The 16,890-nt window shown below is 35.3% G+C and overlaps 1 protein-coding gene across 5 annotated transcripts in view; it reads left to right on the top strand.

The window, feature by feature from the left end:
* The window catches only part of LOC123866845 (protein qui-1), a 153,365-nt gene that overhangs the window by 36,682 nt on the left and 99,793 nt on the right, over positions 1-16,890 (top strand). For 3 of the 5 annotated variants that reach the window (XM_045908555.1, XM_045908554.1, XM_045908560.1), the window contains exons 2-3: positions 15,065-15,230; positions 15,982-16,061. In XM_045908555.1, the coding sequence (XP_045764511.1) occupies positions 15,119-15,230; positions 15,982-16,061 (192 nt within the window). In that variant the 5' untranslated portion in view covers positions 15,065-15,118. Of the gene's footprint in view, positions 1-11,374; positions 11,388-15,064; positions 15,231-15,557; positions 15,603-15,981; positions 16,062-16,890 lie in introns of those variants that run through there. The other 2 variants (XM_045908556.1, XM_045908559.1) reach the window with 2 other exon arrangements.

Below are 16,890 nucleotides of genomic sequence, written 5' to 3'. Positions count from 1 at the left end.
GATAAAACAAATACTGAATATTCATACAATCCAATAACAATACACTTACGGCGCAAACCACTTTTAAAGCCGCTACTGTTGTAAAGTAAGTACTCTATAGGAGTAAATTATAGTACCTACGTACTTCATATATATATATAATAAATAGAAACCTATTCTAGACTCTCTATGCTTTTGTTTGTAAAAAGAGTGGTAAAAGTATTTTTGTATATGGAAATGTCTAACTCTAACTCTGGTCATAAACAAGCTCATAACTGAGACAAAACAAGCCATCCATTTTCATTCGCTTTATCACAGTTACCCCTTTTTATGTTCTTGATACGGTTATAGCCTTCGTGTTTTTTTTATGTCACTATTAACAAGAATTTACATTTTTAATGTAAATTTTCTTGCTAATGTAAAGTAAATGCGGTAAAGTTACTATGAGAGGGATTTTAAACACAAAGTGTTTAAATGTCCATAATATTCTCAAAGGTTCGGTCGATTGACAGACACACGTCTGCCAATCCGCACTTGGCCTTGACTCTTGGTGTAATTTTTAACCCCCGACCCAAAAAGAGGGGTGTTATAAGTTTGACGTGTGTATCTGTGTATCTGTTTGTGGCATCGTAGCTCCTAAACTAATGAACCGATTTAATTTAGTTTTTTTTGTTTGAAAGGTGGCTTGATCGAGAGTGTTCTTAGCTATAATCCAAGAAAATCGGTTCAGCCGTTTGAAAGTTATCAGCTCTTTTCTAGTTACTGTGACCTTCACTTGTCGGCGTGTTGTTGTTGGTGTTATAAATTTTTAATTTACACTTGTATAGTAAATACTTAGTATATACTTAGTGGTCATAATTCCAGTACTAACGTTTAAATTTTCGGGGAACTCTTCTGTTGTATGTCAAAGTTGGCCGTCATGTCACTATTTACCGTCGTCGGAACAGCTCTGGGATCAATGGGAGTTAGCATGTCAACATAAATCAAACGTGTTTGCTTTACAGCACTGAAATTCAGCTATGTGTATTTGCGACTCACTCTTTTTTGGGTCAAATATAAGAGCTATTTTGGAATTGACATTTGAAATATGTAATACCTAAGTAACTGCTCGCAACTCGTGACTAACATTTTTTGTATTGATTTTGAATATTCCAACTCATTATTCGCGTATTGAAGTAAATGTTTTAGGTATTTAAATATCAAGCTTGTTATTTAGAATGTTCTTACTTAATCTTCGATGAATACAAAACTACTAAACAATAAGTATTATGGTAAGTAGGTATACGCTTAATCTTATCAGCCGATTTCCATAATAAATATTTGCATAAACGAAATTCAGTAGGAAATTCCGAGTAAATTCTAAGCCAGGCGAAATTGCAAAGTTGTAAAATATACAAAATTCTACACGAAAGTACATTAATTTGAATCGGCATTTGTAAACCAACAGAACACGGCCCAATTTTCAGCAGGGCTCGCAAAACAATGCCTCTACAAAGACGGATCAATATTTTATCATACACATCACGCTCCAAGTCGGGTCACTCTATATTGTGCTCTTTAGCAACGTAATTAAGTTCAATTTACATCGATACACGGTTTGAGATTTGACCGTTTCATTTAAAGTTTTGCAACAGGTGCGCCGCAAAGACTTGCGATAGCTTCAGGGCTGGCGAACCCTCGGTTTTACGTACAATGAAAAGTTGGATTACGGGCTTAGAGGCACAAAAAGTCTCAAATATTTGGGCTTCATTGGGATCCGCATAATGGATTCTGGAGGTATGCCTTACCTACTTATGCGGGTTTGTTGTTGTGATTGGGTTTTGGTTGCGAAAGAGAAACGGGGATAATTTAATTGTGCGTTCTCAAGGACCCACATTAAATAGAAATGCGATATCTTATCTTTATTGACTTCTGTCAGCAATAATTATATTGTCGGTTGGACATTCCCAAACAGGTATTGAAATGTAAATAACCAATTTACATTACTACTGCTGTGGGGGTCAAACTTTTCGAGGGAGCGTGCGTTTTAAGCAATTATGAGGAAACCTGTACGCCTGAGAATACTCCATAATATTCTCAAGGTGTAGGTTGATTGCCAGTCTGTAAACCCTTCTTATTCTGATCGGGAACCCGTCTAAGTGGTGAACCGGCGATGGGTTTTAAATGATGATGGATATGGTATACATATATCTGACTGATTCAGAACGGTTTATGCACGATTTTTGTATGAATCTAGGCTCTTATGAATATATCATGGATACCACATAATCCATTGGCAAATAATATGTATATTTATTTCAATGTTAAACAACACTAGATAACAGACCAAATTAATAATGTAAACAGAAACAGCCTGTGTATTATTTCTTATTGTGTACGGACCTACTCGTGTGACTCAATAGGCGTGATTTAAAATCCTATATGGCCAAGTTGTGAACACTGCGCGCAACATATTCAAATTCACGCTATGCATACAGAAATAGTTGGCATAATTTTGTCTATTTATATCAACAAAGGCATACATTTGTAGTGCAATTTGCGACTCTTCTCAATATTGTAATCCGCTTAACAAACCGAGGCAGACTTTGACGTACTTACTTTCGTGATTCGTGATGATCTTACTGGCTTCAGTTGCATACTACAGCAGAACTAATCTGCCCATCTATACATATGATAAAATTGTAGAAAAGTGGTGTCTGTACAATGGAAATATATAAAAAAAAGTGGCAGGGGTTGTTATTATATCGATTCCGAACCCGAAATTGTAATTAATTTTTTTTGTCTGTTTGTCTGTGTGTTTGTGCACGCTAATAACAAAAACGGCTTATTTGATTTAGATACGGTTTTCACTAGTATATTGTAGTAAGCTTCACTTAATATTTAGTGTTTATTTCATGTCAATCGGTTCATAAATAAAAAAGTTATGTCAATTTAAAGAATCACGGCGAACATTTTTAACGTACAGAGTACGTACTACACGCCTTGCGCCTGAGCGTCCGTGGCTATATAAAGCGCGCTGATTCCACGCGAAGTCGCGGGCACAGCTAGTAATATAATAAAAATGCGCTGAAATCAATCTTTTTAGAGTAGATATATCCTTATAGTTTTATTCCAAGTGGATATTTTTTCTTCATATCATCTTATTATCATATTCTTGATTTTTATTCGAATTTTTAAATATGACAAGTTTTGAATAATTCTTTATTGAAGTGAGTTTCAAAAATAATATTTGAATCATGCAATGCGTGGCAAAATTGAAATCAGTACGGGTATTTTGACGTTATTATTTCAGTCTCATCCGGAGACTCGACACGATTAATTTCAGTATTTAGATCGTTGATTTTGTGGGATTGTAATAGCAATTTCTATTGAAAAAGGAAAAATCTTGTTATTTCAAATCATTTTTATTTCATTTCATTTTCCTATGACGGCCTAAAGTTACCTTACCTTTCTTACTCTTTAGTCTTAATATAGGTCCATTCCCACCCAAGCCTGTAATTACACGCCAAACATACATAAAATACGCCACCACTGGTGGCCCTAATGACATCGGTTCGTTAACCGTAATATTTTTCCATAGTCATTACCAATTCGAACTCATTTTCGTCACGCGATGGTAGGAATTAGCGACACCCTAAATTATGCGTCATTTTCTTATAACTTTCGGGTATTTCCTTTAACGTTAAAATGTATCAATTATGCATAATCATTACCTTATTTCCCGACTACGGCAAAGTCGTTCGGCTTTGCCTTAGTAGGAAGGGTTATGATTTTAGCAGTCTATATATGTAATATGTATGTATGTTTATGTGTGTATGTTTGTATCCAGATTCTGTTTTATTTTATTTTTTTAAACAACTTTATTGCTAAGTAAATTTGTTTAAAAAAATAAAATACAGGATAGATTTACAAACAAAGGGCGACCTTATCACTATAGTGAACTCTTCCAGGCACCTTAGTAGTCAGTAGGTACTTATACTACTTATATACCTTGGTAACTTAGCATCGATATCATCTTGAAATATAAATTTTGTGAAATCATTATTATTTTATTAACTATGTTTGTATGAAAAGGTTATTTAGCGTAGAGTTAATTTATGGAAACAAGTTGCTTTACTAGGTTATCAGTTTACGTAAACTAAATATGTAGATACCTAAGTTACGTATGTAAATTAAATGTAACTAAACTTACTTAATCCTTCAATTTAGTATAAAATGAAATATTAAATAAGTAGTTACTTTATAGGTATTTAAATAGTACCGGTATAAAACTCATCAACAAACATACCGTTCGCCGTCTCTTGGTCTATAAGTTACAAGGTGTTGAAGTTACGGTTGAGGCTCAGTCAATCAACTTGAATAATTGGGTAGCTGATTTTATCTTTACAAAGTAGCTGTTTCCCGGACTTTATCCAGTGGATCTTAGGCTGGAAACCGACTGAAATCAGTTATTTAATTTTATTTTATTTTTAATTTAATTCGCTTAGTAGTAGTAAAAAAAAACCATTCAAAATTCCAAAATTGTAAAAAAAAACAAACTAGTGATTTGACTATATACTTCGATTAAATCTAGTTATTTAGATGAAACTTTTTCAAGACTACCTCTTGTCATAGGTTTTGAAACTTATTTTTCTGCATAAATGCTCGTTTTGCCTTAGATCAGTAATTTTATGGATCATATAAAGAAGTCCTAAGAGTACCTACTCGTACATCTACAAAACCGCTTGTCTTAGTAATTCATGTAAATTGTTGATCGTAGAATTCGTGACATAAAATATTCGTAACATAGGTATGTCGTATTGTAAATGGAATTTTTGAAAAGATCAACCGCCAAGTTTCGTTCTGGTTCTTCTCGGTATGAAAGGCATTCCAAAACAGTGCCAGTTGTAGATTCACTTCCAGATATATACTATTCTATTTTAAATATAGAGGAGTATTATGTTAGCACGATGCAACAAATTATAACTATCTTGACAAAACTGATTATGAGTGAACGACAGACAGTAAATATGCTACAAAAACAGTTTATTTCAATTAAAAGTACATATTAAGCAATTTTATTAAACGTTAATAAAGTTTTGTTAAAAATTAAGTAAATACTGGATGAGAGTTTTAACTGTAGCAGATATAAATCTTCATGAAATCAAATGAATTCCATCATAATTTATCAGGCTCACCTCTCCGTTCAGTTGATTTCACGTTTTTCATGTTTTCCGGGTGCCGATGCCGCCAAAAATATCGCGCCTATCAATCCAATCGTTTGTACTCAGTCAAATACACATGATTGAACCCACAGTTGCTTCTTGTATTGACTTTAAACGTGCATATTTTTTTACTTTTTAACCTATCCATTGTGCCTCTCAGTTCAAGTCATTGATTTGATGATTTTTAACCCCCGACGCAAAAAAATGGGTGTTATAAGTTTAACACGTGTATTTATGTATTTATATGTCAGTCTGCGGCATCGTAGCTCCCAAACGGATGAAACTGTTTTGAAATACAATGTTTATAGTAAAAAAGTCACAATTGGAAGATGCGGCCGTGGAATTTATATTTTTTTTACTTGTATTTGAAATTTTATATTTTGTACTGTATACGTTAGTATCTATACAGAGTGTAATCAGAACGCTAGGAAAAACGAAGACAGCTAGTGACAGTAACTACTGATGATTACCTACTGATACGATATCACAAAACAAAACGTGTAAAATAAAATAAATAATAAAGCTGTATTTTTAAAAGTTCACAATGTATTCCAAATAAAACTGACGTTCGAGGTCAACGACCGTTGCGTAGTTAGGTGCCGCGGGGTCTATGCCGCGTCGTAGGCGGGGCATTGGCCCCGTGTTTGCGCGCTACATTGTGGGTTTGGAAAATACTAAATCACTACTACAAGTATATTATAAGGCAAATGGTTATTGGTATTGGATCGTATTTAGGTAGTTCATATAACAATAGCACTAAGTTTTTGCTAGGCGTCCTAGTTACACAGTATAATAAAGAAGTACAGAAATCATACCTAAAATGAAATACTTAAGACCCGAGAAATATCAGTAGGTATACCTACCTAGTATTTGCCTTCTTAACAACTTCCAACAAAAGTATTTTCGAAGCGGCCGGGTCGCGCGCCGTCGTGGTGGCCCCGGGCATTTTACCTTGCCCAAAAGTCTTCCTTTATTAAAATCTATTCTATAGGGTTCCGTACCCGAATAGTAGTAACAGGACTTTATTACTAAGCCTCCGTTGTCCGTTCGTCTGTCTGTTCGTCCATCTGTTTATCTGTCAATAAAATTTTCAAAATGTATGTAGTACGGAATCCTTCCCGTGCCAGTTCGACTCGCACTTGAGACTATCCCGGAAAATCAAAGAGTTCGCACGGGATTTTTAAAATCTTAATCCTCGCTGATGAAATCGCGGGTATTATCTAGGGAAATATACAAGTGTAAATTAAAAAATTATAAGATCCCCGAGAAGTGAAGGTTACAAGTAACTAGAAAAGAGCTGATAACTTTCAAACGGCTGAACCGATTTTCTTGAATTATAACTATAAGAACACTCTCGATCAAGCCACCTTTCAAACAAAAAAAACTAAATTAAAATCGGTTCATTATTTCAGGAGCTACGATGCCACAGACAGATACATAGACACACAGATACACAGATACAATGTCAAACTTATAACACCCCTTTTTGGGTCGGGGGTTAAAAATGTAAACGAATGGTCAAACGAACGGAAACAAAATAGCGTGCCGTCAGGTCAATAGATTGCAAACAGTAAGGATTTCATATTATACAGCGCTAAGTAAACTGTGATACGGCAATAAGCACGCGATTCCGCCATAAGTAATATTTGTGTAAAATATTGGTATAAATTATACAGAAAAATTATTATACTTACCTATTTCAAAAAAACAAAAAAATACTCGCCTTGAATATCTCACTTATAATCTTTCAGTAATAAAAGCTATTTTTTACCCGACTATGCAATAACCAAGATAAAAAAAAAACGTGCATTCCTCACAATTGTAAAGTTAAGTCGGAAAAATAGACCTAAAGTAGACCTTTTATTTTTCTGATTATATCCAAAAAAATAGGTCTTGACAAACACTATTTTTAATTAGAAAAAATATTACTTAAATTACAATTATTATGTTTTCCAAATACATATTTAATAATCTGAATTACTATACCTAGGAATGAAGTGTATGAACCTACTTGGAATTGAAAACTTGAAATTTTATTTACCAAGTCCCATTAAAATTATTATAGTGTTTAAAATCGTTAAGGCTTTCATATCGGGCTTCAAGGGATAAAATTTTTACTACCCGGAGATTTAGAGAAGGAAATGGAAAAGTTATGAACTGAAGCTTTTAAAAAGTTAAAAACAGAACTTTAGGAAATTTTATAGGTATCCTTCGTAAAGTATGAGTAAATATTATGTATTGTTCTTTTTAACATCCATACTAATATTGGGATGACCGTCCCTACATAGGAAGCCGGTTCGCGGTCTACCGGTCTAAGAGTCCGCACATTCAGATGATTGTACTGTGTATGCTCAGCCAAAACTGACATCAGTAGTAATACTAGAAGTTGCCAGACATATATGAATGTAAAAGTTAAAAACAGAACTTTAGGAAATTTTATAGGTATCCTTCGTAAAGTATGAATATTATGTATTGTTCTTTTTAACATCCATACTAATATTATAAATGCGAAAGTGTGTCTGTCTGTCTGTCGGTCTGTCTGTCTGTCTGTCTGTCTGCTACCTTTTCACGGCCCAACAGTTTAACCGATTCTGACGAAATTTGGTACAGGGTTAGCTTATATCCCGGGGATCGCTAGTTTTAAATATTTTCTTTTTCAGATTTCATTTATTTGTCACCCACTGCTTGCGATAATTATTTTGATTACTTACTGCTTTTCGAGTAATAAGCCAGTAACTTTGCGTGTGTTACGAACTTGTGAAATACGGGTTTGGCTCACGATATCATTTACCTAGTAAAAATAATAAATTAGGCTAAAACGTAAGGATACTTTATCACGCGATATTTAGTGGAGATCGAAATTAGATCAATTATTATCTACCTGCAGGATAGTTAACTTTGGCACGACTTGTTACGAGTTACGACAACTTCTGATAATTTCTCTCTAACATGCCTTGGACATGAATACGAAAATGTAAAAAATGGTTCCCGTCCCGGCTTCATTGTAATGATAAAATATTTTCCAAGAGACGCTATCTATTTTGAAAACATAAATGAAACCTTTAAGATCATATTATATTTTATATAATACATAAATTGTAAATTGAATATTTGAAAAGAGCAACTGCCGAGTTTCTTGCAGGTTCTTCTCAGTAGGAAGGGCATTTTGAACCCGTGCGTAGAAAAACAATAATTGTAAAAGCTAAAAAATCTTTGTATTCCTATTTCAGCGTTTTCAAAATATTTCTTCAGCGTGCAGAGAAGTATAACAAGGTGTAACCAGAACGCTAGCAAAAACTTAGCGTTATTATTATACTACCATAACACAATCCAATGCCAATAACCTTGGGTCCAATAATAAACTCAGGTCAATGCCCCAAGTTACGGAACGTTCGTTGACCTCTAGTGTCAGTCAGATGTTTTATTTGCAATATATTTTCAAATCTTAAAAATACAGGATTTTTTTATGGTATCTTATCAGTAGGTAATCATCAGTACTATCACCTGTATTTAGAGAATTTGGTTCATAACATTAGGTAGGTATTAGTGTTTATTTGTAAGCATCATAATAATCTTGAAGCTCTTCTTCGCAAGCTGAGACGCAAAATAGGATAGCCGCGTTGGAATAAAGGCAATTTATAAGATGGACTGCGTCATTATTTCTTAGCACGGCAATTTATTTATTTTACGTGTTTTTATGAATAGGTACACTATTTTTTTTTTTAAATTAACCAGCTGTTTCTAGATTCATGTAGTTTTCTTATAGTGAAAGATTTAATGGGATCGGACATCGGTGTAATTGTTTTCGAGTTTACCTACTTTCAGTTCGCGACAGGTTGACATGGCAATCGGGGTATGAGGCGGGGGATGCCCTGCACACCCACACGTTGCATGCGCTATCCTGCAGCGGTTTAGCACGGAGGCTGTGCTGGTATGTGTGGCGTCTTCACTCCGGTTGCCATGTCGACCTGTCATATGTACATCATAGGTACATGACAGGTACGTCACACAGCTTACACTCCTGTCATTGCAAACGAACTGATTTAATTATGACTACTACCGGAACAACGGCTGTCCGCATAAGTTTTATGTGTGTGGGCGATGGGGTAGGTAACGGTAGGGCCTGAAATGGATTTTTCGACTTTAAAAACAGTTTTTTCGAAGAACTTATCCAGCGCGTATACCCCTAGGAGACATTACAGCAATTGTGTCCGATACCTATCTATACTCGTAAAAAGTTCTGATATTTTTACCGAGGGAATTGCAACCATGTACAAAAGCTCTAACAAAATACAATCTGTCGCTACAACGCTAAACATAGATACAAATTAGAATAGTAGATCAACATTTAGATACCTTTTGGACGTGGTCAGGTGAACAAATTGGCAAAGGAAAAGGCCGCGTAACTTGTTGATGTTATTTATAAAGATTAAACCTTTTTACAGCACTTTTTCACGGCTCTGTGTAACAACAAATGAAAGAGATTTATTCAAACGAATATGTAACAGCAACAAAAGGCTTATGACAAGGAAGCTAAAATTATGTTGAATTATTCATAGCACATTGCGACGAAGCAACTATGTAGCATAATTTCATTTATAGCATGCACGGTGCATGAAAATTGCTTAAAATATAACATCTTTAACCAGACTAAATCGTAATATTAATCATATTAAGTAGAACTTTGGTTGTTTCAATTGCAATTGGTTGCAATCGTGCATCGGTGCAACAGATAGACGTGATTTTCCTTGGATATACTTAGTTGAATACATTTCCAGATAGCAGAAGGACAAACTTTCGTTGAATAAAAAAAAAACTACATAGTTTTGTTTATTCGAAAACATACATTCGAGGCTCTCATTGTGCATGTTTCAGATGAAATATTATAGAGGTAAAAGAGAAGATAAATTTGGTAACATTTTGAATGGTATGAATTTTCATACTCAAGGGAAATTACTGAACTCATCAATTCAATGATATTTTCAAACTTTTCCAATGAAAGTTAATGGGCAGCTTTATGTTTGACATTGTTATTTGGGGAGCAGCTTCCCATTTGGCTCTGCACTTTACATAATACACGTCATAGTATCTGGAGTATTTGCAAACTGTGACTTCCTGAAATATCACTTTTTGATGTTTATTTTTGTATATAAACCACAAAGTAGTTAGTTTGAATTCCCATTTTTACATTTTTATATAAAATAATAATAATAATCAGACTTAATCATTACATAATCTAAGGAAAATAGCAAGTAAGTAGGTACCACGATTAATACAACGATTTAAAATTATCGATATTTCGATTCAGTTATATTTCATCGTGGTCACAACGGGATTGTGACTGGATTGAAATATCGATAAAAAATCATCGCGGCATCGTATTCATCGTAGCACGTACCCATTATTTACATTATATTATGAAAAATAAATATTACACGAACCTGTGGATTAAAGTTTGCTCCCAGTATTATATAAATACTTATCATTATCGACTTTATTTTTATACTGTGCTGTAAATTTCGGTGTCGAAATTCGATCCCAGCTATTTTAAGCCCGGGTATTAATAATGAGTAGAACGACTAAACTTCTTTGTACTGATCATGAATAAGACATCAGCAATAAAGAGGAGCCTCGGTATTATGTGGGGCTTAAAAAAGGTACGATGTTTTAAATAAAATATAAGAAGTGGGTACAAGAGGATTGAAAGGAAGGACAGAGGACAAGGAAGGACTTGAAATAAAAAAGGTTCTGTTTAGTAAAAGACACAGTGACTTTGTCGGTGAACTATCATTTGTTTTACGTACTTTGAAGTTATATGTAAAACAAGTGTAAATTAAAAATTTATAACACCCCCGACAAGTGAAGGTTACAGTAACTAGAAAAAAGCTGATAACTTTCAAACAGCTGAACCGATTTTCTTGGATTATAGCTAAGAACACTCGATCAAGCCATCGTTCAAACAAAAAAAAAACGGGATTAAAATCGGTTCATTAGTTTAGGAGTTACGATGCCACAGACAGATACACAGATACACGCCAAACTTATAACACCCCTCTTTTTGGATAAGTGTTTTTGTTAAAAAAAAGAAGGTAACAAAATAGTAAAGGAATTAGGTATATAAGTTGTGAATTGAGGTGAGCCGTGATAGACTAGTTAGTGGTTAAAGGATCCGTCTCCTATTCGGGAGGTGGGGGTTTTAAGTAGGTAACTAAAATATCATTTGGCACGAGCGTTAAAAAAGCGTTGTGTTAGAACCCGGCGTTACGCTGAAAATACAAATTGCGCGTTAAAAAAGCGTTGATGTTTAAACAGATACTTGGGAATGCATTTCTGGGCATTTGTTCTATTTGAACGCTTTTTTAACGGACGTTAAAAGCTAGCAGACAGACAGACACAGTTTCGCATTTACCTATAATATTAGTATGGATTATTTTAGAAACTAAAACTTTGGTTATTTCAGATTTGTACCAAAATATCGATAAAGGTAGATCGCTCACGCAACATTGAACTAAATTGATTATGGTAATTCTCGATTATAACAGCTGTTGATTCGTTTACCTGCCTCTACTTTGGTACGCAATTTGAAATTAACAGGGATCAGGAAACGTTTAATATTCTTGCTGATTGTATACGTCCGTTAACATTTGATGAGCTGATCTGATTATATTGTAGATAACGGGTACATAGTCGATTAAATTGATGGTTTTTATTTGTCGATATGATCGATCTGATATCATCTAACTTGTACTTAGGTACCTATTTATTTAAACAATTTTAACTATGACAAAGAATAAAATACAGGATAGATTTACAAACAAAGGTCGACCTTATCACTATAATAATCTCTTCCAGGCAACCCTTACTTAAGAACTTGTAGAACTGTGAGACGGGGAGTCGCAATGCAACTATACAATTAAATAAGTAGGTAGGTATACATAAACATACACTCTAATCTAATAGGTACTCTAATGGGTATGTAAAGTATACCTAATATTATTTAATATTGTAAATCTGAAAGTGTGACTGTCTGTCTCTCTCCTGGATTTTCACTGGCTACCTGTTCAACAGATTTTGATATTTGATACAGAGTTAGCTTAGACCATGACTTAGACATATATTATTACTTTTTGCATCCTGGAAAATCAAAGAGTTCTCACGGGATCGTTAAAAAAACCTAAATCCACGTGGACGAAGTCGCAGGCATCATCTAAGTTTTTGTCACAGAGATAACTTGCATCCCGGGTATAAATATAAGCTACTTTTTATCCCGGAAAATCAAAGAGTTCCCGTGGGATTTTTTTTACTCAAGTAGGTAGGTACATGCGATGGAGTCTCGGACATCTTCTCGTTTGTTTATTAACCCCCGACCCAAAAAAAAGGTTGTTATAAGTTTGACGTATGTATCTGTGTATCTGTCTGTGGCATCGTAGCTCCTAAACTCATGAACCGATTTTAATTTAGTTTTTTTTTTTTGAAAGGTCGCTTGATCGAGAGTGTTCTTAGCTATAATCCAAGAAAATCGGTTCAGCCATTTGAAAGTTATCAGCTCTTTTCTAGTTACTGTAACCTTCACTTGTCAGGGGTGTTATAAATTTTTAATTTTCACTTGTAAAACAACAGTCCTGAACTGGCATTTATGATAATTTTTTGAAAGCTGTTATTTAATTGTGGTTAGTATTCATTTCAAAAAGGTTCACCAAACTGTTACCTGGCTGCTTTATTTCTATTTTAAAACAATAGTTCTGAATAAAGCATTTATAATTATTAAATGTATTAAAACTGTTGAGCAATTGTGGTGAATATTCATTTCAAAAAGGTTTCGTATTAAATGTTGTATAGTTCGTTAATTAATGTTAATTAATTATGTCGAATCGCAACAATATCTATTGTGTTCGCGCATTTTGTAATTGACAGCGGTAATTGCGTTTGCATAATTTAGCTGTTTGTCCGTAATTATATTAATGTTTGAGTTTCTATTTATTTTATTTTATAAGTATCATTTGCCAATGATTTTTAGGGTTTCGTACCTCAAAGGGAAAAGCGGAATCCTTATAGGATCACTTTACCGTCTGTCCGTCTGTCAGTCTGTCGTGTCTGTCAAGAAAACTTATAGCGTACTGCCCGTTGACCTAGAATGGCAGGTAGGTAGGTCTTATAGCACAAGTAAAGGAAAAAATCCGAAAACCGTGAATTTGTGGTTTTTTATAAGATTTATTGTTACTTACAAATCAAATGGAATGATTACTAAACTATAATGGTTAACGTATGTATAATGTACTAGCTGATACCCGCGACTTCGTTCGCGTGGATGTAGGTTTTTTTTAAAATTCCCGTGGGAACTCTTTGATTTAACGGGATGAAAAGTAGCCTATGTGCTAATCCAGAGTATAATCTATTGCCATTCTAAATTTCAGCCCAATCCGTCCAGGAGTTTTTGCGTGAAGGAGTAACAAACATACACACACACACACATACAAACTTTCTCCTTTATAATATTAGTGTGATAGTGTGATGTGATTTGCAAGCCATTACATTTGTTTTAACGACATTGTACTTAATGCCTAGTGAAAATAAATGGGCGTATCTCCGTATTTGCCGCAACGATAGGTATTAAGCACCTACTATCCGTACTATCAATAAATCTTCACAGTACGGTGACCATAATGCAAGATAGTTTAAAAAGCTCTCAAATAATACAGTTTTCTTCTGTTAGAATCTGCTTTCTAAACATGGGTAGGTGCCGTTAGAAGGCCTACGCTGAATTAATATTTTTGAACTTTAAATTTCAATTACCGGACCTGACACACCCCTAAACTCTAAAAAAGTCTTTATGAACTTTAGAGAAGAGATTTTCGGCTACTTTATCGATAGAGCGTTGTCTCTATAAAACCTACCTACCTGCCAAATTTCATGATTCTAGGTCAATGGGAAGTACCCTATAAGTTTTCTTGACAGACAAGACGGACGGACGGACAGACAGACAGACAGACAAGCAGACAACAAAGTGATCCTATAAGGGTTCCGATTTCCCTAAAAAGGGGCCTTTAACACCCCTTACATCCTTAGCACATCCCCACAAACTTATAGTATGTCCATTTGGACAGCTCAAGATATAACTGTACCAGTTTACGAAACTACCTATATGAATTATTTCCCCAAACTGTCCATTTTCGGCTTGATTTGACTGGACTAAGTAAATTACGTACTTATACTAGAAAATGAAGACGCCTGCTCACTCTCCATCCGAGGCGCTATTTAGTGAAGGAGGCGCGCTATAAAAAGGCGTATAATAGTAGCCATTCAAGTTGCTTTTGATTAGATCCCTTTGTGCCGGTAGCGCCATCTGTGAGATCGCTACTCTCTTGTTATCTGAGCCTTTTGTTGCATTTCATTAAAATGAAACATCTACATTTTACTTAGATGTCTGCTTGGGAAAAAACCTTGGGAAAAACACATTTGCCTGTATTGTCTGATTTTCAATCCCGTCTGGCGAATTTTCCAGAATTTCAATTCGCGAGTCGTAGATGGCATACAATCATTTTATTTTATTTTTTATTTCTTCGGGATTATTTTTATCATGTGCCTAATTTATCTGAAGCTGAGAATTTTCAATACTGCCTGCTTTCCAGATAAATTTTAATAAATAGGAGATATTCAATATGATCCTATATTTATTTATTTTAGTATTTCAATGTATTTATACTGTTTTAATTTCCAATACCGTCTATATCGAGTTATCCAGATAAATTTAAGTAGGTACTGAAAATAACTTACTTTTTCTCTGTACGCGCCCGTTCTGCATCAACTTTGTCTTGCAAAGTCCGCTGTTTCGATAACGAATTTAATGTATGCAAAAATGTCCTAATTTTTTTTTTTTTCAGAATGTCGTGGTATAGGATGAGTGCGGGGTGAGGTGAGCAGCAGAACGGGGCGCAATGAGCGCTCCGGAGCCTTTAGTGCTTCAAGCGCTACAGGGCTACACCGAGCAGAGCGACAAGTGGCCCGGGCCTCGAGTCGTCAAGATATTCGTCGCTTCCGTGTACAATGGTAAGCGCTGTCATTGCTTTATGATGTTATTTAGATCTTCAAGCGCTGAAGGGCTACCGAGCACAGAGCGACAAGTTTCCCGGGCCTCGAGTCATCAAGATATTCGTCGCTTCCGTGTACAATGGTAAGCGCTGTCATTGCTTTATGATGTCATTTAGATCTTCAAGCGCTGAAGGGCTACCGAGCACAGAGCGACAAGTTTCCCGGGCCTCGAGTCATCAAGATATTCGTCGCTTCCGTGTACAATGGTAAGCGCTGTCATTGCTTTATGATGTCATTTAGATCTTCAAGCGCTGAAGGGCTACCGAGCACAGAGCGACAAGTTTCCCGGGCCTCGAGTCATCAAGATATTCGTCGCTTCCGTGTACAATGGTAAGCGCTGTCATTGCTTTATGATGTTATTTAGTTCTTCAAGCGCTAAAGGGCTACCGAGCACAGAGCGACAAGTTGCCCGGGCCTCGAGTCATCAAGATATTCGTCGCTTTAGTGTACAATGCTAAGCGGGGTCTTCGCTCTATCTCACTGAGAGAGAGGGGTGTCATTGAGTTCGTCGCAAATATCAAAAATCCAGGCTATTATTGTGAATTTTTTGCTTATGTCTATATAACTTATACTATGCCCAAAATATTTTTTGGCTCAAACCGGGATTCAATCAGGATACACTTTACAAGCTGATTAACCAAGCCACTTGCGAATGCTGAGAGTTAGTTAGGTATTTTACGATTGTTTTAATATAAAATGTTTGTTTCAGATTTCCGGGAAGAAAGACGTCATGTCCTGGAGTTGGCGGGCCCAGAGTTGCAAGCGACGTACGATGACCGACATGTCGAGGTACCTTAATAAATTGCACTACACTATAAAGCTTCATTTACACCAGAGCAACATAGTGCGACATTGCGGCGTGCCACAAGCCCGCATGGTATAAAAAGTTAAAATGTCGCAAGAACCGTCGCATTGTCGGCAGACTATCGCAACTAGTATCGTAATATTCGAATACTACGCCACGTTATTGTCTCTCAAATGTTTCCTGTGTAAGCATGCTGTATTGCCGCATGCTGTATTGTCGCATGCTTTTGCTCAATGCTCTAGTGTAACAGAGACACAGGACAGCCTTAAACATAATAATGTTCCGTTCACAGAACTCAGAACAGATAAAGAAGTGGTCAAGGAGTCCCCTCCTTAAATCAATTTATTTTTCGACACTCGCTTTTCATATTGCGCTGGTATCATAAAACTCATTTATTTACAAAAGTATACCTCTGTATAGCAGTAACGGTAGATAACCACAATAAGTGTGTTAAATTTCAACATTACAGCTATAGTAGTTTATTTTTAAACTGGTTGTAATAGACAGACAGATGAACGGACTGGGCGAATACCTACATCTAAGCTCTATCTTCTATATTAAAAAAGAAATTTCCTTAAAACCTGCACTTTACGGACGATAGCGGGGTAATTTGATTACCACTATGCACTTTGCATATTAAAAAGCATTTTAATTCCATTTACTAAATTGATATTGTACTTTATATCTTACTTCTCATAGAGACTTCAGAATGGCGTGACCTACTTACAGTATGTATACATAACTGTATGTACTCACTACATAGGTACTGTTCTACTATGTAACAACTCTAACCCATGTTTGGTTCTTGCATTT

This window comes from Maniola jurtina, chromosome 7, assembly GCF_905333055.1.
Source record: "Maniola jurtina chromosome 7, ilManJurt1.1, whole genome shotgun sequence".
NCBI lineage: Eukaryota > Metazoa > Arthropoda > Insecta > Lepidoptera > Nymphalidae > Maniola > Maniola jurtina.
This window is presented reverse-complemented; position numbering and strand designations above follow the sequence as displayed.